Source organism: Salmo salar, chromosome 09, assembly GCF_965601325.2.
Source record: "Salmo salar chromosome 09, fSalSal1, whole genome shotgun sequence".
NCBI classification, from domain to species: Eukaryota; Metazoa; Chordata; class Actinopteri; order Salmoniformes; family Salmonidae; genus Salmo; species Salmo salar.
This window is the reverse complement of record NC_138299.1, coordinates 76,973,685-77,001,407: the sequence shown is the minus strand read 5'-3', so window position 1 is coordinate 77,001,407 and position 27,723 is coordinate 76,973,685. Positions and strand designations below refer to the sequence as shown.

At 43.6% G+C, this 27,723-nt stretch overlaps 2 protein-coding genes across 6 annotated transcripts; one reads left to right on the top strand and one right to left on the bottom strand.

The window, feature by feature from the left end:
* LOC106611707 (synaptotagmin-like protein 4) lies at positions 1 to 18,947 on the top strand. Of its 4 annotated transcripts, none has more exons than XM_014212200.3 (17): positions 1 to 139; positions 11,288 to 11,464; positions 11,752 to 11,967; positions 12,315 to 12,424; positions 12,731 to 12,848; positions 12,972 to 13,118; positions 13,221 to 13,323; positions 13,501 to 13,591; positions 13,744 to 13,832; positions 13,969 to 14,061; positions 14,479 to 14,657; positions 15,729 to 15,831; positions 16,206 to 16,367; positions 16,541 to 16,643; positions 16,753 to 16,879; positions 17,092 to 17,294; positions 17,894 to 18,947. In XM_014212200.3, the coding sequence occupies exons 2-17, from the start codon at positions 11,346 to 11,348 to the stop codon at positions 18,040 to 18,042; spliced, it is 2,112 nt and encodes a 703-aa protein (XP_014067675.1). In that variant the 5' UTR covers positions 1 to 139; positions 11,288 to 11,345; the 3' UTR covers positions 18,043 to 18,947. The 4 variants fall into 4 exon arrangements, with proteins under 4 accessions (XP_014067675.1, XP_014067672.1, XP_014067673.1 ...); XM_014212197.3 differs by having other exon boundaries at positions 13,501 to 13,606; XM_014212198.3 differs by having other exon boundaries at positions 32 to 139; positions 11,285 to 11,464; positions 13,501 to 13,606.
* LOC106611708 (sushi-repeat containing protein X-linked 2) lies at positions 18,320 to 27,673 on the bottom strand. 2 transcript variants are annotated; one of them, XM_014212203.3, is made up of 10 exons: positions 26,361 to 27,673; positions 22,877 to 22,963; positions 22,479 to 22,670; positions 22,171 to 22,347; positions 21,122 to 21,245; positions 20,903 to 21,024; positions 20,279 to 20,458; positions 20,007 to 20,140; positions 19,517 to 19,638; positions 18,320 to 19,408 (listed from the first exon to the last, which is right to left on the bottom strand). In XM_014212203.3, exons 1-10 carry the CDS (start codon positions 26,428 to 26,430, stop codon positions 19,228 to 19,230), a joined length of 1,389 nt encoding a protein of 462 aa, XP_014067678.2. In that variant the 5' UTR covers positions 26,431 to 27,673; the 3' UTR covers positions 18,320 to 19,227. The 2 variants fall into 2 exon arrangements, with proteins under 2 accessions (XP_014067678.2, XP_014067679.2); XM_014212204.3 differs by having other exon boundaries at positions 19,517 to 19,635.
* Positions 27,674 to 27,723: the final 50 nt, after the last annotated feature.

Here is a 27,723-nt window from a genome sequence, read left to right as displayed (position 1 = left end):
CACAACCGTTCCATATCTTCCGGGATTTTAGGTTTCTAACCACCAACGCTGAAAGTCAAGTTTCAGAATACAGGAAGGAGAGACGGGGAGGTAGACTGGGAAGGAGTCAAGACGACACATTGCTGCAAAGGGTAGAGAGGTACGTTGAGTTTGTCGTGATTCATTCTGATCTATAACATGCATTCAAACTGTTATATTTAATTACAGTTTAAATGAAAGTTATTTTACGCACAACAGTTAATTGCTGAAGACGTCTTCCTGATACGGGAAACCTCTCTTTGGAATTCTTTACTATACTCCATTCATCAACATTGCGCAGAAACTATATGCCACTTGTTTTGCCCGCTATCAGTCTGCTCTAAAACGCGCCTATAATCTCTTTTTTTTTTTACGTCCTCCCTTCCTGGATTGTGGAAATAAAGTGGTGAATTGATTCGGATCACAGTCGGAGTAAAGTTTGCGTTTTTTTTCAAGGTAATTAAACAATCTGGACTGTTGCTAAAATACCTTTTATCTAACATGAACTATATGTGCGTTCACTCATTCAGATGCATTTCTTATGTCGGGTTGTCTTCAGATCATGTGTGATGATAAACAACTCTCCTTTTTTCAAAACTGGATGTGTTGCCAACACTAAACATTAAATCCATTAAATTGTTTAAGCTACATTTTGTTTTGTTGTACCCTATAGCCCTACTTTATTTTTTAGATATTACAAGCCGAGCCAAATAACCATTTGCCCAATAAGGTGACGACAGATTTTGTTATACATTCCATATTGAGTAACTGTCCAGGAAATTGCACATACTATACTATTCTCATGGATTGTTCAATTGGAATTCATTTTTTTATATATAGCCTATAAACACAAAATTCCCCGAAAAAGCACTTTTAGTGGAGATTTTCCTACAACCACATAATTCCAACTAACGTTGCTATTCATACAATTTCCTTGACATAAACAGCCTTCTGAACTGAGCTGCCCTACAGGTATTGTACACTACTCAAGCGTGAGTCGATTAGCCTCAAGCGTTCAAACAATGACGAAGTTTCCTCCCCAACGAGTGACATAGCATAGCACAACAACCCTGTGCTAGTGACCTTTTGAATGCTAATGATTGAAATCAAGAAGTGTGTTTTTCCTGTTTCTTCAACTCATTCTCAACATTATTCAACGTCTTCTGAGGCGCTGGACTCAACTGGAGCTTGAAGCTCATGACTGGAACATGGCCGATGACAGGCTTGATGTCAGGATTAAACAAATGGTATAACCAGTGCTTTCCACCCGCCGTTCTGTGTCCTTAGAGGGTGGGACCCTGCGATAATGCTGAGCTCGTGTTGTTTTTTCCTTTCCTGTTCCCATTCCTCCAAGCAACCTTTCACCCGGACAGAGAGGTTCCCTATGGGGTTTAAAAACACAAGGATCCTATTAGTCCTACTTTATCATTCCCAATACTGTATATGTGTGTGCCAGTGTCTGTCAAAATAAGATTAGCTGGAGACTATTTTCCCACGTTCTTTGCTATTTTACCATAGGATGACATGATGAAATAAAAAGGCTATCTTTATGTAAAACATGTTGATTTATGTTTGTGTCAGACTCTAAAAGCACAAGATCTACTTTGAGAAATATGCCGGCCTGTTTTCTTTCCCTGCAAAAGATTTTCTACATTATGTCATTTTTATTTATTTAACCTGTATTTAACTAGGCAAGTCAGTTAAGAACAAATTCTTATTTACAATGACAGCCTACCCCGGCACTGCTGAGCCAATTGTGCGCCGCCCTATGGGACTCCCAATCACGGCCAGATAAGATTCAGCCTGGATTTGAACCAGGGACTGTAGTGACGCCTCTTGCACTGAGTGAGATGCAGTGCCTTAGACCGCTGCGCCACTCAGGCATAGTACAAAGTTATAGGCTTAGTTTGTTGTAGGTAGGTGTTATAGTTTGGTGTTTAATCCAGTGGGATTGACACAGTACTGTACGTCCTGGTGTGAAATGCTAGGGAGATTTATATCGTCCACTAGTCCACCTCTACCCTGTTCTGTCTGCAGCACGGTCATCTCAGGGTGTTGGCTCTAAGCTAGATCACTGTGCTGTCTGTCTGCTTGTCAGCTCCATCTCCCTTATTACCCAGCCAACTCCAGCAAGGCAGAGTCAGAGGCTTTTGACGGGCTGGCACTGTGGCAGCAGCAGCCTCTCTGCATGGAGGCTCGCTAGAGGAGGGGAAAGGTCACACCATCCATTAACACACTCCTTTGTCTGTCTGTCTGTCTATCACTTTATCCTATTGCCTGGTATGGCAACTGCTCGGCATCTGACCGTAAGGCGCTACAGAGGGTAGTGAGTACGGCCCAGTACATCACTGGGGCCAAGCTTCCTGCCATCCAGGACCTATATACTAAGCGATGTCAGAAGAAGGCCTCAAAAATTGTCAGAGACTCCAGTCACTCAAGTCATAGACTGTTTTTTCTGATACCGCACAGCAACCGGTACTGGAGCGCCAAGTCTAGGACCAAAAGGCTCCTTAACAGCTTCTACCCCCAAAACATGACTGCTGAACAATTAATCAAACAGTCCCAGGATTATTTGTTTTGTACGCTGCTGCTGTTTATCTATGCATAGTCACATCACTCCTACCTCCATGTACAAATTACCTCGACTAACCTGTACCCCGCACGTTGACTCGGTACCGGTACCCCCTTTATATAGCCTCTTTATTGTTACTTTTTAAAATAATTTGTCACTTTAGTTTATTTGGTACATATTTTCTTAACTCTTTCTTGAACTGCACTGTTGGTTAAGGGCTTGTAAGTACGCATTTCACGGTTAGGTCTGCACTTGTTGTATTCTGCGCATGTGATAAAGTTTGATTTGAGATACACTATATAGCGGTAACTCACCTAACTGTTCTAGCTTCGCCCTCGCGGGTGCTAGCAAGCATGTCAGGTAGGGCTACGTATCAGCAACCATTGTCAGCCAATCTAGTGGGGGCTGGAAGCTATGGTGAGCTTTGATTGGTTACTCGTGCAGCAACGTCGGAAAAGGTTTGCGTAAAGTTCAGGTTCCCCAACTTTAGTCCCGCCCTATTCAGCTCCCTGGCCCATACTTGCTTCGCCCAACAGTCCCTGCCCACTCCGCTTCTCACCACTTTCCTTCCATTGAAAATCATTTGTGAAGCCGTTGTTTCACCGTGCGATGGTGTCTAGTGTCACGTCCCGTCAGGCGTGAGCTTCATGTCGAAATCTGGAAAATAATAATTTTATGCTCGAGTAGCGCATGCCTCTCGTGGAGCCAGCGCGCTCATGCTCTGCAAAAGTTGCGTGTCTGATGTAGCAGGCCAGTAAAACATAATATCCTGCCTGTTTAAGTTCTGCGTGTAAACTATTTTCCCATTTTTTTCAGGCAACCAAAATATACGGTTGACTTGGCCAATGAGAAAGTGCCTTTCTGACTTTAAAGTCCATTTTTGTGAACGGTATCAAATAGTGATTAATCATTTGCAAAAAAAAACGGTTTTATATGGTCTACGAGAGTTTTTCTAATTGGGTCACAGAGTTTTAACTCCTGGAAAAATGTATTGCCTTGTAGGGAGGATGAACTGCTGCTCTTTAATTACTTGTTACTTTTATTTATTCTTCTTATCCGTATGTTTTTAAACTGCCTTGTTGGTTAGGGGCTCTAAGTAAGCATTTCACTCTAAGGTCTACACTTGTTGTATTCGGCATTTGTGACTAATAAAATTTGATTTGAAAACCCTGTCAAACTGCAGCAACCTTGTATTTGTTCATATGTATTCTATTTTAAAACTAGACTAACAGGGGAGACAAAGAGACAGCTGTGATTGGACAATATAACTAACAGGGCAGTGCTTGCTATATGCAGGGTTGCATCATGTAGGCCCAGCGATGGGAATGGGCGGTGCCCAATTAAAAAAAAATTATAACCCTGTGTAAGCCTATAATTAAAAAGTTACACAGGCTAGACTGTGTTAATGCACATGTCATCACTATTTGTTCATTTGATTAATTCCAGTCACAAATTTTCGGATTAAAAAGGTCTAGGTAGCTTAGCCGACAGAAGTTTTGAATATTCAAATGTTCTCTTAACAGAAATAAATTGGCGTAGGCTATACCGCTTCGTTTCGCTGGCCAGATGGGACCGGGCACATAGGCCTCCAGCTGATCAGACTGATTCAGCATGTCAGATCGCTTATGTTTAGGTGTAGGCTCTTACTGTAGAGAGTGTTTGCTTGTGTCTGTCGGAAGTGAGTTATTTTCCCGTTTGCTAAACGGAAGGAAAGTGTTCTGCTTTCTGTAGACATGCGCCAAGCCCGACCTTTGATTACTTTGAATCTGATTAGTCAAGACACACACGCATATCCAAGATGCTGTAGCAGTCAGACGTCTTTTGTCTTCGTCTTGTCGTGTCCCGTGTATATATATTCATGTATCTTTTTTCTTCGCATATATTTATTTTTATTAACCCCAACTTCAACATACTCTCCTGCAACCTGCCTCACCCAATGTGCTCTGAACCTATTCACCTGGATCATCGCAGCTAGCTAGATGCTATCCGATTGGCTTCTCCTGGCTAATGTCCCTGTCCCAAAGCAAGCACCAATTAGCCTGGAGCTAGCCTGTGCTAGGCCCATCTCCCGGCTAGCTGAAGAGGACCATCAGCCACTCATTGGGCTACAATACCTATTTTGCCAATTGGCCTGGACCCCTTTTATTGCCGATCCGGAGCCCCGCCGATCCATCACGACTGGACTACCGACATAATCTGCCCGAGGGTTTTTTCAACTGGCTCCTTCGTCACGACGTCCCCTGAATGCCCATCTGCTAGCCTGCTAGCCGTGGCCCGCTAGCTGACTAGAGAATACCGGACTTTTAGCTTAAGTGGTCCATCAGTCAATTTCTTGGGCTACTATACCTATTTTGCCGATTGGCCTGGACTCTTTTGCTACACGGACCCCTGCTGATCCATCACGACTGGTCTGCCAACATAACCGTATGAGGGGGCTACAACAACAGACCTCTTCCGTTGCGACGTCCCTCTAAGGCCCTTATGCTAGCCCTGGACCGCTAGCTGTCTGAATTGCCGTGTCTCCAGCCTGTCCAGCTACTCATTGGACCCTATGAACACTCGGCTATGCATGCCTCTCCCTAAAGCCAATATGCCTTGTCCATTACTGTTTTGTTAGAGATTGTCTTATTTCACTGTAGAGCCTCCAGCCCTGCTCAATATGCCTCAGCTAACCCTCTTGTCCCACCTCCCACACATGCGGTGACCTCACCTGGTTTAATTGATGTCTCTAGAGAAAATACCTCTCTCATCGTCCCTCAATGCCTAGGTCTACCGCAACTGTATTCACATCCTACCATACCTTTGTCTGTACATTATGCATTGAAGCTATTCTACCACACCCAGAAACCTTTTACTCTCTTTCCCAAACGTACTAGACGACCAGTTCTTATAGCCCTTAGCCGTACCCTTATCCTACTCCTCCGGTGATGTAGAGGTTCATCCAGGCCCTGCAGTGCCTAGCTCCATTCCCATTCCCCAGGCCCTCTCATTTGTTGACTTCTGTAACCGTAAAAGCCTTGGTTTCATGCATGTTAACATTAGAAGCCTCCTCCCTAAGCCAACCCGGATGTCCTAGCTGTGTCTGAATCCAGGCTTAGGAAGGCCACCAAAAACCCTGAAATGTTCATCCCTAACTATAACATTTTCCTACAAGATAGAACTGCCAAAGGGGGCGGAGTTAGACTGCAGAGTTCTGTCTTACTATCCAGGTCTGGGCCCAAACAATTTGAGCTTCTACTTTTAAAAATCCACCTTTCCAGAAACAAGTCTCACACTGTTGCTGCTTGCTATAGACCACCTTCTGCCCCCAGCTGTGCCCTGGACACCATATGTGAATTGATTGCCCCCCATCTATCTTTAGAGCTCATGCTGCTAGGTGACCTAAACTGGGACAAGTTTAACACCCCGGCCATCCTACAATCTAAGCTTGATGCCCTCAATCTCACATAAATTATCAATGACCCTACCAGGAACAACCCCAAATCTGTAAACACAGGCACCCTCATAGATATCATCCTAACCAACCTGCCCTCCAAATACACCTCTGCTGTCTTCAACCAGGATCTCAGCGATCACTGCTTCATTGCTTGCATCTGTAATGGGTCTGTAGTCAAACGACCACCCCCCCATCACTGTCAGATGCTCCCTAAAATACTTCAGCGAGCAGGCCTTTCTAATCGACCTGGCCCGGGTATCCTGGAAGGATATTGACCTCATTCCATCAGTAGAAGATGCCTTGTTATTCTTTAAAAGTGCTTTCCTCACAATCTTAAATAAGCATGCCCCTTTCAAAAAAATGTTGAACCAGGAACAGATATAGCCCATGGTTCACTCCAGACCTGACTGCCCTTGACCAGCACAAAAACCTCCTGTGGCGTACGGCATTAGCATCAAATAGCCCCCGCGATATGCAACTTTTCAGGGAAGTTAGGAACCAATATACACAGACAGTTAGGAAAGCAAAGGCTAGCTTTTTCAAACAGAAATTTGCATCCTGCAGCACAAACTCGAAAAGGTTCTGGGACACTTAAGTCCATGGAGAATAAGAGCACCTCCTCCCAGCTGCCCACTGCACTGAGGCTAGGAAACACTGTCACCACCAATAAATCCATGATAATTGAGAATTTCAATAAGCATTTTTCTACGGCTGGCCATGCTTTCCACCTGGCCACCCCTACCCTGGACAACAGCCCTGCACCCCCCACAGCAACTTGCCCAAGCCTCCCCCATTTCTCCTTTGCCCAAATCCAGATAGCTGATGTTCTGAAAGAGCTGCAAAATCTGGACCCCTACAAATTAGCAGGGCTAGACAATCTGGACCCTCTCTTCCTAAAATTATCTGCCAAAATTGTTGCAACCCCTATTACTAGCCTGTTCAACCTCTTTCGTATCGTCTGAGATCTCCAAAGATTGGAAAGCTGCAGCGGTCATCCCCCTCTTCAAAGGGGAAGACACCCTAGACCCAAACTGCTACAGTCCTATATCTATCCTACCCTGCCTTTCTAATATCTTTCAAAGCCAAGTTAACAAACAGATCACCGACCATTTTGAATCCCACCGTACCTTCTCCGCTATGCAGTCTGGTGTCCGAGCTGGTCATGGGTGCACCTCAGCCACACTCAAGGTTCTAAACGATATCATAACTGCCATCGATAAGAGACAATACTGTGCAGCTGTATTCGACCTGGCCAAGGCTTTCGACTCTGTCAATCACCACATTCTTATCGGCAGACTCAGTAGCCTTGGTTTCTCAAACGATTGCGTCGCCTGGTTCACCAACTACTTCTATGATAGAGTTCAGTGTGTCAAATCGGAGGGCCTGTTGTCCGAACCTCTGGCAGTCTCTATGGGGGTGCCACAGGATTCAATTCTCGGGCCGACTCTCTTCTCTGTGTATGCATCAATGTTGTTGCTCTTGCTGCTGGTGATTCTCTTATCCACCTCTACGCAGACGACACCATTCCAGACAAGCTTCAATGCCATACAACGCTCCTTCCGGGGCCTCGAACTGCTCTTAAATGCTAGTAAAACTAAATGCATGCTCTTCAACCGATCGCTGCTCGAACCTGCCTGCCCCTGCCTGCCCGTCCAGCATCACTACTCTGGGCAGTTCTGACTTAGAACATGTGGACAACTGCAAATACCTAGGTGTCTGGTTAGACTGTAAACTCTCCTGTCAGACTCACATTAAGCATCTCCAATCCAAAATGAAATCTAGAATCGGCTTCCTATTTCTCAATAAAGCATCCTTCACTCATGCTGCCAAACATACCCTCGTAAAACTGACTATCCTACCGATCCTTGCCTTCGGCGATGTCATTTACAAAATAGCCTCCCAACACTCTACTCAGCATATTGGATGCAGTCTATCGCAGTGCCATCCGCTTTGTCACCAAAGCCCCATATACTACCCACCACTACGACCTGTATGCTCTCGTTGGCTGGCCCTCGTTTCATATTCATCGCCAAACCCACTGGCTCCAGGTCATCTATAAGTCTTTGCTAGGTAAAGCCACACCTTATCTCAGCTCACTGGTCACCATAGCAGCACCCACTCGTAGCATGCGCTCCAGCAGGTATATTTCACGGGTCACCCCCAAAGCCAACATCTCCTTTGGCCGCCTTTCCTTACAGTTTTCTGCTGGAAGGAATTGCAAAAGTCACTGAAGCTGGAGACTCATATCTCCCTCACTAACTTTAAGCACCAGCTGTCAGAGCAGCTCACAGATCACTGCACCTGTACATAACCCATCTTTAAATAGCCCATCCAACTACCTCATCCCCATACTCTTATTATTATTATTTTTTTTTGCTCCTTTGCACCCCAGTATCTGTACTTGCACATTCATCTTCTGCACATCTATCACTCCAGTGCTTAATTGCTAAATTGTAATTATTTTGCCACCATGGCCTATTTATTGCCTACCTCCCTTATCTTACCTCATTTGCACACACTATGTATGTATGTATGTATGTATGTATGTATGTATGTATGTATGTATGTATGTATGTATGTATGTATGTATGTATGTATGTATGTATGTATGTATGTATGTATGTTGACTATGTGTAACTCTGTGTTGTTGTTAGATCAAAGCAGTGTGACCATCATGGCCAGGTCGCAGTTGTAAATGAGAACTTGTTCTCAACTAGACTACCTTGTTAAATTAAGGTAAAATAAAAAACACACAGACAAACTGCAGCACTCTGATAAGAAGCACATAGTCCCTGTTTTCAACGCTTTTGCGTACATTTTTTTATTACACCAAATCAAAAGTGCTGTGGTAAATGCCTGCTCGCCACCCGTTTGCCGGCGTTCCTGCCTGTACTGTTTACTGCTCTCTACCTGTCTCCGTCCTCTCCCCTCACAGCAAGCCCTCCGCTCATGGGTTCGCTACCTGTCTCCGTCCTCTCCCCTCACAGCAAGCCCTCCGCTCATGGGTTTGCTACCTGTCTCCGTCCTCTCCCCTCACAGCAAGCCCTCCGCTCATGGGTTCGCTACCTGTCTCCGTCCTCTCCCCTCATAGCAAGCCCTCCACTGTTTGAACACACTCTCTCTCCTGCAGGGGTCCACTGTCATGCTGTGTTCTGTCTGAGTAGCCTGCACCTTTAGGTGAGGTCGTGGCTTATGTACTGAAAGTGGCGCCTCCATCAAATGGACTTTAGCTGGGGATAAAGAAGCCTGTGTCAGTTTTACTCCATCTTCAGTGCTGCTGATGTTTGGGATTAGATGGGATTTAGACTGGTTTTCGCTGTGATCAAATCACATTTTATTGCTCACATACACGTGATTAGCAGATGTTATTGCGGGTGTAGCGAAATGCTTGTGCTTCTAGCTCCGAAAGTGCAGTAATATCTAACAAATTACACAACATATACACACAAATCTAAGTAGGAATGAATTAAGACTATATACAGTTGAAGTCGGAAGTTTACATACACTTAGGTTGGAGTCATTAAAACTAAGTTTTCAAACACTCCACAAATGTCTTGTTAACAAACTATAGTTTTGGCAAGTCAGTTAGGACATCTACTTTGTCCATGACACAAGTAATTTTTCCAACAATTGTTTACAGACAGATTATTTCACTTATAATTCACTGTATCACAATTCCAGTGGGTCAGATGTTTACATACACTAAATTGACTGTGCCTTTAAACAGCTTGGAAAATTCCAGAAAATGATGTCATGGCTTTAGATGCTTCTGGTAGGCTAATTGACATCATTTGAGTCAATTGGAGGTGTACCTGTGGATGCATTTCAAGGCCTATCTTCAAACTCAGTGCCTCTTTGCTTGACATCATGGGAAAATCAAAAGAAATCAGCCAAGACCTCAGGGAAAAAAATGGTAGACCTCCACAAGTCTGGTTCATCCTTGGGAGCAGTTTCCAAACGCCTGAAGGTACCAGGTTAATCTGTACAAACAATAGTACGCAAGTATAAACACCATGGGACGACGCAGCAATCATACCGCTTAGGAAGGAGACGCGTTCTGTCTCCTAGAGATGAACATAAAATGAGTCCTATATCGACATAACCTGATAGGCCGCTCAGCAAGGAAGAAGCCACTGCTCCAAACCCGCCATAAAAAAGCCAGACTACGGTTTGCAACTGCACATGGAGACCAAGATCGTACTTTTTGGAGATATGTGAATATGTTGAAGCAACATCTCAAGACCTCAGTCAGGAAGCTAAAGCATGGTCGCAAATGGGTCTTCCAAACGGACAATGACCCCAAGCATACTTCCAAAGTTGTCGCAAAATGGCTTAAGGACAACAAAGTCAAGGTATTGGAGTGGCCATCACAAAGCCCTGACCTCATCCTATAGAAAATTTGTGGGCAGAACTGAAAAAGCTTGTGCGAGCAAGGGGGCCTACAAACCTGACTCAGTTATACCAGCTCTGTCAGGAGGAATGGGCCAAAATTCACCCAACTTATTGTGGGAAGCTTGTGAAAGGCTACCCAAAACGTTTGACCCAAGTTAAACAATTTTAAAGGCAATGTTGCCAAATACGATTTCAGTGTATGTAAACTTCTGACCCACTGGGTATGTGATGAAAGAAATACAAGCTGAAATAAATAATTCTCTCTACTATTATTCTGACATTTTACATTCTTAAAATAAAGTGGTGATCCTAACTGACCTAAGACAGGGAATTGTTATGAGGATTAAATGTCAGGAATTGTGGAAAAACTGAGTTTACATACACCTTAGCCAAATACATTTAAACTTCTGACTTCAACTGTACATATGGACGAGCGATGTCAGAGCGGAACGGACTAAGGTAGAATAGTATAGAAATTAACAGTATATACATATGAGAAGTAATGCAAGCTATGTAAGCATTATTAAGTGAATGAGATACTGTAGAATAGTATAGAAAACAGTATATACACATGAGATGAGTAATACCAGATATGTAAACACAGGGAAGGAAGACGTTGGTTAGACCCTCGCCTGTTGGTCTTGGTGTCAGTAAACATTGTTAAGTGAGTAAGATACTGTAGAATAATATAGAATTCTACGGTATCTAGTATGACATCATGAGAGTGATTTTTAAATGGTAGCTACAGTGCTTGGTAAAGCAGGAGAAAAGCATTTTCAGGCATAAAGGACAACTTATAGAGAGATAAAATCACATGTTCCCATTTCATGCCTTCTGAACTCAGCCCTGGTCTGCTCTTTGGCTAGCAGGAGTCTGTCTGGTCTAGGCTGACTATCCCTGAGGAGGTTAGTCTGGGACGGAGGTGCCATGCCACAGGCTGCAGACATGATCAACATGGCCTTCCTGACCGACTCGGAGCGGGAGCTGATCCTGGAGGTGTTGCGGCGGGACGAGGAGCTGAGGCAGACCGAGGAGCAGCGTGTCCGGTGAGAACTCTCCTCCCCAGCTGCATCTCAATAGTCCTAAAGTGGCTTCCTCCTCACCTTGTCTCATTTCCTTTTTTCTGCACAGATCTGAAAAAACAGGACAGGTGAAAGCAATACAGTGGATGCTGGTGGGAATTTATCTTTCACCTCATCGGCTTAGTATTTCACATCAGTGCAGATGAAGGAGGAAGTCACTTTTAGACTTTCAACATCCAGTTAGGCAAAGATTTCAACACCGACACCAACAGGCAAGGGTCTAACCAACGTTTTCCTTCCCTGTGTTTCAGCAAGCTAAAGACAGAGCTGCTGGACATAAAGAGGAAGGGGGCCAAGCGCAGCAGTGGGAGGTACAGTGAGCGCAGCTGCGGTCGCTGCCAGGAACCACTGGGTCGACTGTCTGCCAGCTCCAGCCAATGTAGGGCATGTAAACACCAAGTGTGCCGCAACTGCCGCGCAGTGCGCCCCAATGGATCCTGGCTGTGCAGTGTGTGTGCCAAAGAGGCGTAAGAGTCCCATTTCTCTGTACTGTATGTTACCCCACCCTGTCCTTTAGCATGACCAGGATCCCTTTGTTTGGAGGAAATCTATATGCAAAGCGTGATATCATATGTTTTAAAGCATCTCGCTGTAGAATGCTGCTCGAGGAGAGAACAAGGATTTAAGCGGGTTTACATGATGTGGATCCGCTATGCATATCTGTTGCATTCTAAACTGGTGTCGAATTTTGTCTATTTTGACAACAGTGCAGAGTTTTTGCAATGTCAGCATGTTACTCTTCGGGTTTGGTCCATATATTTGATCCATGATGTGTTAACGTGGTGGTAACAATGTGTGGTGTGACTTTCTCCAGTGATCTAAAGAAGTGCACTGGAGACTGGTTTTATGACCAGCGAGTCAACCGCTTCTCCACCACCCCTGGACACGACATAGTGAGAGCTTCCCTCAAAAAGAGGTCCCCATGTGAGTCCAGGAAACTGATGTGGGCATTGCTCTGTTCAGTTGGAAACTTAAAAACTCTCACTTCTGGTACAGAATGAAATGTCAATGTTGTGACAGCATAGGAATTATCCTAATTCCTCTACTCAGTTTCAATATTGATACGTGGGAAGCTCCATTACTGCATAGCTTTTGTTCATGTACTTTTTGAATTGCACTTCCTACAAATGCAATCAAAAGTAATTTATTCCCTGTCTGAATGAATGAATGAAGCCACTGACAGCATGTTACCAGTTGTCTGTCATGCTAAAGCTCTGTGTTCTGTTTTAGTGAGGAAGAGGGAGACCATGGGAGAGCAACTGTTGAAGAGTACAGAGTTGAAACCCGGCCAGCCGACCATCCCTGTTCCCCGACCCAGACTGATGGACCTAGCGGCCTCCAACAAGTAGTGAGTCCTCTTTATATCTGGGGGGACAACACAGGCGTCACCATCATTAGAGTGTGACACAGTTACTGTCATATGTGGATGGAGTTTGAACTCAGTAGAACTTTGACACTGTTATTTTCACAGCCCGCCAGACAAAGTTTCAGAAGAACCAGTGGCAGTTGAGAAGAAGCCACAGCACCAGCGCAGTGACACTAAATCTGCAGAGAAAGCCAGCCTGAACACTGTCAGGACAGAGACGGAGCCCTCTCTTGGGACTCCTTTCTTACCAACGTAAGTCTACATCCCAAAAAATAGGCCTATGGCATTAGCGCTACATGCTAACGAGACTTCTATTGGGATGCATCCTCATTATGAATGGTGTTTATGATCCAGGAAGAAGAAGAGCACAGGTCGGTCCAGTCCAGCAGGTTCCAGTGTGTCCAGTATTCCAGTCAAAGTAGAAAGCACAGGTAGCCACAGCTCCAACTTAGACACGGTGAGTTTACACATCTATCAGGTGTTGGGATTAGTTACATTTCAGCACAGTCAAATTGGGAAGTAAAAAGTCCACTTGGTAAAAAATGGAATTGACCCTAACCCTGTCATCCTCATGTCTCCAGCCAATACATATTATACTGTCACACCTGACTGTAACCCCTGTCTCTTTCCATAGTCCTCCATAGTGAATCGTCGTAGTGTAAGTCCCTGCACAGGGTCTGTCTTATTGGAAGACGACGGGCTTTTCAAGAAGAGCGTCAGACAAGGTCAGAAACCCTCTGGTGAGACTCTTGTGTGTCGGTCGTCTCAGTAGTTCTGATTCCCAAGCTATAATTAAATAATGTTCTTTTTAAGGGCTTCAGGCCTGCTTGAGTAAATGAAGACATGCTCATTTAATGTCTTCATGGGTTTCAATCAGAATTCACATCTGTGCTGGACCTGCGTAAGGAAGTATCGGAGGGCTCTATGGGTGACAGAAGCAAGTCTGTGCCTGGTCTCAATGTGCCGGTGAGCAGAAGCCCACTTCCTCATAATACACTGAGGCATAATGGTTCACTATACTATAAAATACTTCTTAGTATTGATGAGAAATGCAGTTGCGTTGTCTTTTACATGAGTTCAAATGTGCTTGTTGACATTGCAGGATGACGAGGAGGATGATGAGGACATTGATAACTTGGTGAGCATCCATAGAAAGACAGTGGGCTCAAGTACCTCAAATCTTCGCGGCTCCAAGGTAAATGCATGTGATTCTCACTTATCTTATTTTCATATGTTCTAGTTAGTGTGTGTGATGCCAGTTTTAGTCCCTGAAGATATTTTTAGAAACAGAATTGATAAGGCAACCACACAACTTTTTTGAGACAATTCAGGATATCCTTGTTCGTGTGTTGAGCTGCTGCCTAATTAAGTTACCATGGCAACAAAGGCTCAAGCTCAAAAATGCCTCAGGGCAGGAAAATTTGACTGTGACCTGACTTTAATTGTCACAGTTTCAGCCTCGTTTGTGTGCCTTTCCAGGAACAAGTTTGTTTCTTGATTGGATATGCTACGTTTACCTTTCTCATCCAGGTTGTAGAATTGTATCCAATATCAATGCAGTTGAACTACCTACTAACAGCTACTTGGTGAATTGTGTGTGTGTCCACCGCAGAGTACACTGGGGAGTCTGATGAGTATTTACAGTGAGGCAGGAGATTATGACTGCGTGGAGGTGAGCGGGGACATCGTGTTCTCTCTCAGCTACGATGACACCACCCATAGCCTGGCCGTCCTCGTCAAGGAGTGCCGCTCGCTGGCCCACGGGGACGCCACACGCCAGCGTTCCAACCCGTGAGTGTCCTCTCGGGACTAGGGTCTAATAGTTGTCTCAGTAGGAAATGATGGGTGCATCTCAATAGTGTTAAGATGCTTCTTCCTTTTGTTTCCTCTCCTTCATATCCCCCCCATCTGAAAACACAGGATGGATAAAAGTAATGGTTGACGCCTATCTGGAATTGTATTTCAACTAAGCTGTTTTACACTATTCGGATGCATTATATCATTGCCAACAGTGAGAGTACACCCCCACTCCTTAAAGTGATGACAGTAGATGAGCAGCGCTGTAGAAAATGATTCCCAGTAATCCTGTTGTTTACTCTAAACACACACTTCAGTGTTATTACTGTATGACATAACGTAGATCATCTTAGATAAGACCCTGTCCTGTTTACAACATTTTCGATGTACCCAGAGGTCATTATCAGAGTTCCAAAGGGAAGATTTTACATTTAATTCAACAGAATAAAAATGATAAATGTTATTCTGGAAATGTAAGCAGACATTTTTTGTAGTCAAAATAGTTTATCAGTATTGAAGGTAGGGCTATGATGATACCAGTCCTAATTGTAGGACTATTAATATTAATTTGAACTCTTTTTAAAGGGGCAGTGTACTTAAAAACCTGGCTTTACAGTTGTTTTGATGATACACTGTGAGGGTGAAAATAACACAGACATTTTGAAAATTATGATAGTGCCTTTTTGTGTAAGAGCTATTTGAAAATGCCTGGAATTTCAGCCTTTTCAGGTAGTATGAAACTTTTGGCCCCTATCATGACATCACAATGTGATTGATTATAATACACTAATGACTGTTCATCTGGCTAAGGGGGTGGGCTCTAGACATCATATCAGCCAATCAGGGCTTGGCATGTAAATGCATTCAAATTTGAGTGAGAATTTCAAGGGCCAAAGGAGGCTCAGGGAAATGAATGATGAAACATATATTTTGGAGTTATTTTCATTAAATAAACACACACAGTGATTTGACATATAGTGATGATTTAAAAAATACAATTACCAAGATTGCATGGGGGCTTTAACGTGTTGAAAAATATAATTCTCCTGTTGTTTTGTCCTGCAGGTATGTCAAGTGCTATCTTCTCCCTGACAAGTCTCGCACGGGTAAAAAGAAAACCAGCATCAAACGAAACACAGTGGACCCCACCTACAATGAGACCCTAAAGGTGATGGACTCTCTGGAACTGCAGTAGAATTAGATGGACACTGATGAACCTGGGCTGTGGACAAATCCCTTATTACTTGTCTGGCTCAATGGCTGGTCATTAAGTCGATAATGCCTCCACCTTCACTAGGCAGTAAGATTGATGTTGACATTCAAGATAAAGAGTTTATTGCTTTCAGTAAACGGCAAACAAATATTGATTTTGTTTCTGCCCTTTTTTAATTCACTGAGTATACAGAACAGGGAACTCGGATGTGAAGGCCAGAGAGGGTGGAAGGAGAAACTCTAAAGATGTTGTTTCACGGATCAGTGAGGGAAGGGTTTGATGTTGACATTGTCCTGCCACTCCCTCACACTTTTTCCCTTCTCCTCCAGTTCTCCATCAGTCGCTCCCAGGTGCTCACTCGTTCCCTCCAGCTCTCTGTCTGGCACCATGACCGCTTGGGCCGTAATGCCTTCCTGGGAGAGGTAGAGGTACCTCTGGACTGCAGGGACCTTGACAGCCAACACGAGGAGTGTGTGGCGCTCATGGGAAAAGTAAGCCTGAGTAGTCGCCATCATCACTAGGGCTCACAGTTGTTCCTGATCAGGTTTCATGGTTGGAACAAACTCCAGGCCCTGCACAATCATTTAAATGTATTTCTAATCTACAGTATACATTACTAACCTGTAGTCTAGTGGTTTTACCTCGACTGTTCTTCTCTTCATAGGCATCACCACTGCAGTCCTCTGCCTTCTCTCAGTACAAAGGAGAACTGGTGATTTCCCTGAAGTATGTCTCGACTAAGAAACCACCCACCGAGAAGACTAAAGGTAGGACTGCCAGTGTCGACAGAACAGAGGAACAGAAAAGCTCAGTCGGCACTGTCTGTGTTTCAAATCCTTACCAGTGGCTGTCTGACACCATTATCCCCCCCCCTAGGCAAGACTCTTTCTCTAGGCAACAAGTCAAAGACGGAGGAGGGAGGGGAATTGCACGTCTTGATCAAAGAGGCCAAGAACCTGACGGCAATGAAAGCAGGGGACACGTCGGATTCCTTTGTGAAAGGGTTAGCTTTTGGCATATCACTTTAAATCCTCACATTCACTCGGAGATGATGAATTTCTTCTGTTTCATCATTCTCACTCAGGAGATGGTGCAACTCCCACTCATTTTAATAAAAATACATACTTTATTGATTACTAGAATTAAAAACATTGTTCAGCCACCTAGCCTTCATCAAAATGTAATAGTTTTCACACATTATGCTTTTAACCCTAGATACTTGTTGCCATCGAAGTCCAAGTCCACTAAGAGGAAGACTCCGGTGGTGAAGAAGACTCTGAACCCTCACTACGACCACACATTTGTGTACAAAGACCTGACCCTGGACCAGCTGAGTAAGATGTGTCTGGAGCTGACTGTGTGGGACCGGGAGGCCATCTCCAGTAATGACTTCCTGGGTGGGGTTCGACTCGGCACAGGTAATGACACAACACCTTGTTGATTTATGGAGGGGAAGTGTTATGGTAGGGAAGTAACCATCGGCAGTATTGCTCTTCCGTTTTTAAATATTTGATTCAATATTTATCATTCTGTTGCAGGTCACCTATTTTGCCGATGTTAAAGTTGGTAGTAAAGAAAAGCTACCTCAGAGGTCAAACATCTAATAGGGAACGGGGGATACCTAGTCAGTTGTACAACTGAATGCATTCAACTGAAATGTGTTTCTGCATTTACCCAACCCCTCTGAATCAGAGAGGTGCAGGGGGCTGCCTTAATTGACATCCACGTTATCGGCGCCCGGGGAACAGTGGGTTAACTGCCTTGCTCAGGGGCAGAACGACAGATTTTTACCTTGTCAGCTCAGGGATTTGATTCAGCAGGTTACTGGCCCAATGCTCCTGCCTGCCAGGCTACCTCCTCTGGTGTTACCCCCTCTGGTGATAGGCAGTCGGCCCATCATTAAAATCGCTTCAAAAGCAGTGAAATCTCAAATCTCACACTATGCTCAGGGCTCCTGATTGTGTGGACAGGTCAGACCTACTTTAGTTCACTGCATTTCTGTTGCCCTACTTTTCAGCCACACTGAAGGTTGGCAAGGAGGAAGTGGAGGCGGACTCAACAGGGGAGGAGGTGTCTCTGTGGCAGAAGATGATGCAATACCCTGACTCGTGGGCAGAGGGCTCTCTTCCATTACGCTCCTCTATGGGCAAGAACAAGAGCAAGTGAGGACTCCACCTCATAACCTGAGAGAAGAGCAATTGACAAAGGGCAATCCCTCAACTTTTTATCACCATTATTATCTGTAACCAAAAGACTATCACAGCTGTGTCTAACTGCAAGCACCAAAAAAAAAAGTGCTTTTGAAAGCATATATAGTAAATTCATCTGAGGTCTTCAGGTATTTGCTAGCAGAAATATGAAATGATACGTTTGAATGCAAGGTTGTGTGTTTAATCATGCAAATGCTTTTTAAAATCATAAACCGCACTAACCAAAGAGTTGATCAAATTCAACAACTCATGTTTAATTGACATTTGTTTCACATATTTCTTCAAGCTAAATTCCATCCATGATCAGAAAACCATTTAATTATTAACTATGGTGCTTCATGGGGGTTGCCGGGTTTTCAGTTTCAGGCTGAATCTCTGTTGCACTCGAAGGCACTGAAAAATGGTGTCCATTTTTGGTCCATATCATATTTTGTGTGGTGCTTCATGGCAATCAAATGAAAACTACTGTACCTGTGATAGGGATGTCAAGCATGTGGTACATTGAAATATGTATGTAAATATGATCAGTTGCACTAAAAGTGACCCATTTTTATTTCTCAACCTCTATCCTCTTATTTATAGTCTTGAAAGTAAATGTCATTATCTTTCATACTGTAACTTGAGTCAAGTTTGCTTCTACTATGGCTCACAGGCACCTAAAATGGGGAGGACAGGATCGTGGTAATGACTGGAGCGAAATAAGTGGAATGGTATCAAATACATCAAACGCATGGTTTGATGCCATTCCACTCTCTCCGTTCTAGCCGTTATTATGAGCCATCCTCCCCTCAGCAGCCTCCACTGCTATGACTGTATCAAATATTTTATTCATTCACCTAATAAATATGTGAAATGCCTAAACCTGTAATCATCCACGTTTGTTACAGTGCAGTATGGGTAGTGAAGTAAAAAAGATACGTACATACGTTTCTATACTTTTAGACCTGTAAAAACAGGCTACCGCTAAATCTATCAGATCATTATCTATCAGCCAGTGGAAACATTTCACTACCAGAGCTGTTACCTGCTTGTTTCTCTTTCTATTCTGGGCTACCCCGGTGTCCATGATTGTATCTCTACATAGCAAAGCTTTTTCCTCTGCGCTATCTACATAAGTGTCTGACCTCCCCAAACCACTGTCTTAGTCACAGTAGTCTCTGTGCAACTCCAGCCGACGTCGTTCTTCTTCATCCAACAGGTTATCGTCGATGTATGAGAAGAGCTCATCGGATGTGGTGGGAGTGATGAATCTCTCGTGGTCCAAACCATCCTTGTCCAACAGCACCATGTTGAAGTAGGATCTGGAGATCCGGAAAGCCTGCCTGTACAACACACAGCACCAGATAACCATTTAGTGTCAAGTCAGTGATGGTGTATTTGATTGCCTGAAGATGGAGTGCAGCCAAGATGATTATGCGAGATCCCCTTACCTCAGACCCTCGATGACCTCAGTGTCCAGGTGGCGTCCCTTGATGCGGCCCACTTCTCGAGGGGGGGAACCTAGCAGCTCAATCACCGTCACTTGTCGTAGGTCCAGACCACAATCTGCCTTCTAGGCATGAAAACACCCCAAGCATGGTCACAATCATAAAAACAAGCTGCTTATATTTCATTTGTATTAAATCCCGTAGTAGCTAGCAGTGGCGCTCTCTTGTGGAAGCCTTACCTTCCACATAGTCCTTCGTTCCTAAGGAAAAGTAAGTTGAGTGCAAAATTTCCCTCACTAGCAGATAATGCCCTAACCATCCAGCTGTCTTTCTGGGCGTGTATGACATTGCAAACGACTTTAAAGGTGAGTCGAGACTAACAGATCTATAGATCACCCTGCCTCCTAAAGAACTACTCAATATAGATCAGTCGGTCCATTTACCAATGACACATTACGGTTCTGGCGCTGTTGAATACAGTCTCTTGACTCACCTGCACCATAAGGTTCTGGAGCTTGTAGTCTCCATGGGCTACGTTAGGTGCTGACACAATCAGAAGCCTCCTCTTGTCATAGAACTGGTCCAGGAGGGCAGATGCTGTGTTCACATCTGTTTTAAACTCCATTGCTACATGCGTGCGCACACAATAAAAAAAACAGTGTATTGTTGGTGTAATCACTTTACATGTATGGGTTAAATTGCGAACACAACAAACCAGATGGTCTTTCAGAAGGTAATTCTCTGTCATTGGCTCTCAATACTAACTGACACACTCGGCGGGGGCCTCAGTCCAGCTGCGGTCGAACTGGCAGACTCGGCTGGAGGTCCCCCGCCTCTCATGGCCCCCGTCACAGTGGTACTCGCACACCGCCCCGTAGTTGTTCCCATCAGAGTCACAGGTGAGGTAACCATGGAGAGGGGTCTTGAGGACTGGACACCTCCTGACTGGGGGGAGAGAGAGCAGAGCCTGTATTCACAAAGTAATTGCTGATCTATGTTCAGTTATGTCGTTTAGATCGTAATAAGTAAAATCATATGGACAGGGGGGACCTGATCCTGGATCAGCACTCCTACTCTGAGATGCTATGTGAATAAGGGCCCAAAGCAACCATCTTTGAACAGTACACACTAACAGTACTGAAATATGATGACTCTTGGATGTCTATAAAGGGTTTATAGAAGTTCTCCATAAGGGAAATATGATTGATTGTCTATGAATGGAATTAGATTTATACTCAGTAAAAAATAATTTAGTATTTAGTTGCATGATGAAATGTATCAATTGAACGTTGAATGTCTGTTTGTGTAATGTGTTTGTCCTGTAAGTACGGGTTTTGCTCTAGTCCAAATGTCAGGTCATTGCGTCTGACATTGACAGTGATGTCTTACCCTCAACCCGAACAATGAACTTGCAGGCAGCCCTGTTCCCGGCTTGGTCGTGTGCTGTGTACCGGATAATGTTTATCCCCTCTTTAAAGTTGGTATCTGGCCGCTGGCCTATCAGCATTACACTGCAAACAGACACAAAAAAACACACGTTTCACCTCCAGATAAAGCAAAGGGGAAGAAGAGGAGAGGGGAAAAGGCAGTAAAAAAGGACTGACATACTCTAATGTTTTATCAGCAGTATCCGTGGCAACCGGCGGGTCCCAGGACACTCTGGCGGTTAGTTTCCCAGGCTCTGCGACCTTCACCCGGGACATGGGACACTTTATTTTTGGAGGATCATGATCTGAAACAACATCAGTTTGGTAAACCAGTGAAGAACAATAATATATACTTTTTTTTGTTAAATGTTAACATCTGTTGGTCTTGGTCAACTGAATCAATTCCTCTTGAGGGAAGGGAACTTTGAAGATTAGAAATATGTTTTGGTCTTGAGTCAAAGACGAAAGAAGGAAATGAAACGTGGAAAGAGAGGCACTAGATGAGTATCTATCTGTGTTGTGTTTGTGTTGTGGGAGACATGCCCATGGGAAGCTGCCCTGGCCTATGAAAGAAACAAACAAACATATGCTTGCAATCATTAAGGACTGGGGAGTTTTTGAGGATAAAAAATAAATGGAATAGAGCTAAGCAAAGGCAAAATCCAAGAGGAAAACCTGGCTCAGTCTGCTTTCCACCAGACACTGGGAGATGAATCCACCTTTCAGCAGGACAATAACCTAAAACACCAAGGCCAAATCTACATAAGAGTTGCTTACCAAGAAGAGAGTGAATGCTGCTGAGTTACAGTTTTGACTTTAATATGCTTGAAAATATATGGAAAGACTTGAAAATGGTTGTCTAGCAATGATCAACAACCAATTTGACAGAGCTTGAAGAATTTTGAAAATAATATTGTACAATCCAGGTGTGCAAAGCTCTTAGAGACTTACCCAGAAAGACTCACAGCTGTAATCGCTGCCAAAGCTGATTCCTAACATGTATTGACTCGGGTGTGAATGCTTATGTAAATGAGATATTTCTGTATTTTATCTTTCAATACATTTTCAAACATTTCTAAAGATGTGTTTTCACTTTGTCATTATGGGGTACTGTGTGTATATTGGTGAGAGAAAAAATAGATATAATCTATTTTGAATTCAGGCTGCAACACAACAAAATACGGAATAAGTCAAGGTGAATACTTTCTGGAGGCACTGTGTAGGCTGTACCTTCACAGATGGGCTCTGCCCCACTCCAGGACCCCCTATCCAGACAGGTGCGAGAGTGGTCCCCCTCGATCCGGTACCCCGGCTCACAGATGTAATCACACCTGGAGTCCACCATGTATCCCTGGGTGCAGTGGTACGTGCCGTGCCAGATCAGGTGCAGCGTGTTGCAACGAACCTCTGTGGAGTCAACACACCATAGTCAAAAAGAGATACAAATTACTCCTATGGAGGTTTTTCTAAAGAAAACTTAGGTCCTTTTTCATTAACAATAGATGACATGTATCTGTCTGTATTCAGCCTGTACTCACGGCGGCAGTGACTGGTCCCAGACCAACGGCGATTGGGCATACACTGCACAGAGGTTCTGCCCAGCAGCTTGTAGCCACGGTCACAGGTCATCTCACAGCGGGTGCCCAGGGTGCTGCGGTAGTTCCCTCCACGGGGGGAGTGGCAGGTCACATCCCCATTTGCCAGGCTCAAAAAGTGACACCATCTTGGATCTGCATCGAAACAACACTGTTTAATCACACACTGGAACACAGCGCCAAGACCAGTGTGCTACAGACCCAATTGACATCAAGAGATACTGATTTCAAAACAGTGATGTGGGGTACGTAGATTTCCAATTCAGTGTAAGTGTCCACTTACATTATGACAAGCTTATTCCAAATGTTAATGTTGTGACTGTGTGGTTCTCCTTACTTACTCCTGTAGTCCAGTCGGGGAGTATAGTACTCCTCCTCTGGAACAACCTCATTGTAGCTGCTGTGCAGTGTGGTTCCAGAGCCTGAAACTAATGACAGACTTATTAGCTCTGATCAGTCATAGCAACAAGGCATAAAACAAAATAAAACCATTTGTTAGCCACTAATGTAGTTATGGACTATACTTATGGCTATACTCGGCCTTGTCTCAGGATGGTAAGTTGGTGGTTGAAGATATCCCTCTAGTGGTGTGGGGGCTGTGCTTTGGCAAAGTGGGTGGGGTTATATCCTGCCTGTTTGGCCCTGTCCGGGGGTATCATCGGATGTGGCCACAGTGTCTCCTGACCCGTCCTGTCTCAGCCTCCAGTATTTATGCTGCAGTAGTTTATGTGTCGGGGGACTAGGGTCAGTCTGTTATATCTGGAGTATTTCTCCTGTCTTATCCGGTGTCCTGTGTGAATTTAAGTATGCTCTCTCTAATTCTCTCTTCCTCTCTCTCGGAGGACCTGAGCCCTAGGACCATGCCCCAGGACTACCTGGCATGATGACTCCTTGCTGTCCCCAGTCCACCTGGCCGTGCTGCTGCTCCAGTTTCAACTGTTCTGCCTGCGGCTATGGAACCCTGACCTGTTCGCCGGATGTGCTACCTGTCCCAGACCTGCTGTTTTCAACTCTCTAGAGACACCAGGAGCGGTAGAGATACTCTCAATGATCGGCTATGAAAAGCCAACTGGCATTTACTCCTGAGGTGCTGACCTGTTGCACCCTTGACAACTACTGTGATTATTATTATTTGACCATGCTGGTCATTTATGAACATTTGAACATCTTGGCCATGTTCTGTTATAATCTCCACCCGGCACAGCCAGAAGAGGACTGGCCACCCCTCATAGCCTGGTTCCTCTCTAGGTTTCTTCCTAGGTTTTGGCCTTTCAAGGGAGTTCTTCCCAGCCACCGTGCTTCTACACCTGCATTGCTTGCTGTTTGGGTTTTTAGGCTGGGTTTCTGTACAGCACTTTGAGATATCAGCTGATGTAAGAAGGGCTATATAAATACATTTGATTTGATTTGATGGACAATATGTATTGTTCTTTCCCACTCATAAACCTACTTTTGTATTTATTTGCTTATTTGTGATGAATATCAAATGATTTTGATGTAGAACATGAAGAGTGGAACATAGGTCCCGGAGAGAAAGTATTTTGGCATGCTAATGGTTTTTCCACAAAGTCTCAGTTCCGCACAACCTGGTTTCTGGTCCGTTCCTGAACCAGCTTCCTATTTAACACCTGGATTTCCAATAAGGGAAATAAAAATAATAAAAAAAACTCTCCAGGGGTTTGGATCCAAAACTGAAGTCCAGTCAAACCAGTATGTCTCTGACAAAAGACTGACTTTCTAGTTGGCTGACGTTTCATTTATCGCAGCGTAAAAGTGTTTAGCATCACATGGAAGTAAAAGGTAATAGTAAAGAGTGTAGGGAAATGACTTAACTGGGCACACATTTCTGAATGTGCACTGAAATCATGACACGTGAAGCAGATGAAGCTGGCAAGCAGAAGTCCCCTACTCCATTTTGAATGTAATTACTAGTTAGTACTGGGTCTAAAGCTGTTAACATCTCTTTTTGCCTACTTAGCACTACACTGTATCTTTAAACCAAGGAGCTGAATCTAACTTTCCATACAGTAGGTCTCCCTTAACACCCTCATTCTTTCCCCTCACTTGTGGTCTAGCCTATTTCACGAACATAATCCCTTGAAGGATATTTATAAGGGACTCTACCGTTAAGAAAGAGGGCTGCCAGATTTTAGTTTTTTTTGAGCTGAGTATTATCCCTGAGTATTTGTAACAACAAATTGGTTCAGATATTAGAATAGCTTGCCCAGCCTACAGGGGTAGTTAATGTGTAATTACTTTTAATTTAGACCAATAAATTCAATTCATGGTGACACAACTCAAAAAAGTTTCTAATGTTAGTAATTTGGGCACTTGCAATAAACTGCTAAACTTCCACTGGAAGAAGTTACAATGATGTTACAACACTTTTCATCAAATGCCTTGTTTCTAGTCTGACTCTGAATAACATATAAACATGCCAGTAGATTTCTATCACCCGAGTATCCCTCATGTTAGCAAATCCAAGTGAGGATAATCTTTAAATTTACTGTCTATAAACAGACTCTTCGGTATTCAAGATAGTTTACATTTCAGCAGCAGTTGTACAATAAAATATAAACATCAACTTTATAGTTAAACATGTTCCAACCATTCTACAATCAACAATCATTATGCAGTGATGGAAATCCTTTGCAACATGTCTCATCATGGTAGACATTAGTAGTCAAACACCTCTTCATCCTAACAGCCTATTTTCCATTATAGCACTAATGCAGGCGGCTGCTGTGGCCGCCTGATGACGGTGAGGTTGTAAAAAGGCAGACTCTGACAGAACGTGCATCACAGTGAGGCCCGCCTGGCACACGTCCAACAGCTCCCAGTGAGACGGTTACTTTACCAGGAAGACATGCAATGACCACTGCAGGGAGAACATCCTGCAGGGAGAACATCCAGCTAGGAGAAATGAGTCATATTGGAGGGGGTGGATTTCACAAGCCCACTATTCACTGCAGTCCAACTGTACTTCAATGGATATATTCTCATGCTGAGGATTAGAAAGACCATTCCCAATTAGCAACCGTTGTATTTCAGTTGGAGAAATGGTAAATGACGAGAACGTGTGATAATAGCAATGGTGAGACATAGCCAGAATCAATCCATTAGCCGACTAGATTTTCGCTTTGTTATCAACTGGCAGTAGGTATGAGTTTGGGTGGATCTGAGGTGACTCAAATCACTGTCTTAAATTAGGGCCTTGACACAGCTGGTCCATGCACACTCAGTCATTTGTCTGTGATTGGAGTTGTAATTACAGGGGTCTGAAAGAGGGTGACATACCCAACATCAGATAACAAACACAGGTAACTACAGTGAGGACTTCTATTCACCTCCAAAATGTATTTATTCATGACAAAATGCATAGATGGCATATTTGGGCTTCTTTGCTCTCTCCTTTTTAACTGAAAAAGAATGTTACAAGAGTGGATGAGTTTATTTTCAGGAAATACCCCATGCTCTCTTTGTATTCTGTCAGTTCCCTCTAAAGATTCCACTACAGCTGCTTTCTCTTTACTGCCCTATAACTGTGGTAATGGAGGTATGTCCTCACTCCCCATTGCATGGACTGTATCATGGACCATAGATGAGACTGACAAGGCAAGCATTTGTCTCTCCTGGCATTAATGATTTTATAGTAGCTTACAAAAGTATAGTTTGAGAGTGTCCAAATCATAACTGATTATGCAACATCAGGTATAGAATAACATGTGCATACATGTTGTACATCAAAGCTAATGCAAAGTTTAAACCGTGAGTAAAGAAACATATTAATAGCCTAAGTCAAAGTGCAGTATATCTAAATCTTACCTTCATTGTGTCCCAGCAGCTCTCTAATAAAGGTCAGCGTGAAGAGGAAAAGGATGTTGAATCGTGACATGCCAACACGGTCTTGAAGCGCAAATATTCAGATTAAAGGTGGTTCGACTGGGCATCTACTGTTGCCAAGGTGGAGACCATTGACCAACATACAGCGCAGAAAATTTGAAGGCAACAATGAAAGCGTCAATTCATTGTTTTTTTACTGACAAAATCATTAGCGTTGTTTTTGTTATATCTCTATAAACCAAGAATAATCCCACCAACGCTCCAGACAAACCAGCCTTGCGCCAATTTTTACTGACAAAGTCCTCCTCGTTTATCACATTTACTGTTCGAGAGGTTACCGCTAGGAGGCGTTGTTGGACTACTTATAAGGGGTACCATAAAGGGCTATGATGCAGCCCTAACCCACCAGTGGTTAATAAATAATTATATTAATGTTTGCACTAAAATCGATAGGAATTCGCAATGGATTTCCTGTATTCTGAGTAAACCAAGGAGAGATGTTCAAATCCACCTACTGAAATAAATCATATTTCAACATTTAATCAAAATGCATAATCCTTTTTGCAGCTGTAGGATATTGAAACTGTCAATCATGTTGCTGACCGCACACTAGACCAAACAACAAACGACGTAAAAAAATCATAATAGCGTGTTCTGCCGACTGGTTGGCTAACTGCACACGCAAGAGGGACAAATAAATGATACATTAAATCGCCAATCAGCGATTGAAACAGCGTTCAACCAGTTCGCAGCAAGTCGGACGTGTTAGTTCCGGACATGATATTTCCGGCAAAAGTCACAATAACAACATTTCTATTAAAAACCCACAGGCTGCTGATGCCGATAGCCTACTAGTGTCTGCCTTGGTTTTATGAGATAAAACCCTGCGTTTTCACCCCGATGACTGTACGAATTTTTTGTGTGTTTAAAGGGGAAATGTGCAGTTGCTTCATCCATTTTTGGACTTCTGAATTAATGATATTTGCCCATTTGATTCTTGAATAATATAACGTATAAATGACCCATGAGCTTAGTTCAACTGTTGCACCCAATCAGAACCCAAAATATAAGCTTGTTTCACTCCAATGTTTTTAAACAAATTAATGTAAACAAAAACTATACCACCTCAAAACTATAATTTTGATATCATGGATGGTAAGTCCTGGCATCCATAGTTATATCTATGAATTTGAGAGTGGTTGCATTTCTCCAGCCCCATCCCTCAGCGTTTTACCGAAACGGGTGAGGAAAAACGCTTTGTTATTGCTGCACGTGTATAGCGTCATTACTCTTGTATCTTGTAGCATTTGTATTTGTCATGTGTATACTGTCTCATCCGATTAGC

What these genes read in the sequence shown, in the direction of transcription:
- LOC106611707 (XM_014212197.3), top strand. Translation starts at nt 11,346, where the DNA reads ATGCCACAGGCTGCAGACATGATCAACATGGCCTTCCTGACCGACTCG. An exon ending in GTGTGGCGCTCATGGGAAAA is followed by an intron (nt 16,368 to 16,540) that starts GTAAGCCTGAGT and finishes TTCTCTTCATAG; the next exon opens with GCATCACCACTGCAGTCCTC. An exon ending in TCGGATTCCTTTGTGAAAGG is followed by an intron (nt 16,880 to 17,091) that starts GTTAGCTTTTGG and finishes TTTTAACCCTAG; the next exon opens with ATACTTGTTGCCATCGAAGT.
- LOC106611708 (XM_014212203.3), bottom strand. Translation starts at nt 26,430, where the DNA reads ATGTCACGATTCAACATCCTTTTCCTCTTCACGCTGACCTTTATTAGA. An exon ending in GGCAGAGCCCATCTGTGAAG is followed by an intron (nt 21,246 to 22,170) that starts GTACAGCCTACA and finishes ATGTTGTTTCAG; the next exon opens with ATCATGATCCTCCAAAAATA. An exon ending in ACTGCTGATAAAACATTAGA is followed by an intron (nt 21,025 to 21,121) that starts GTATGTCAGTCC and finishes GTCTGTTTGCAG; the next exon opens with TGTAATGCTGATAGGCCAGC.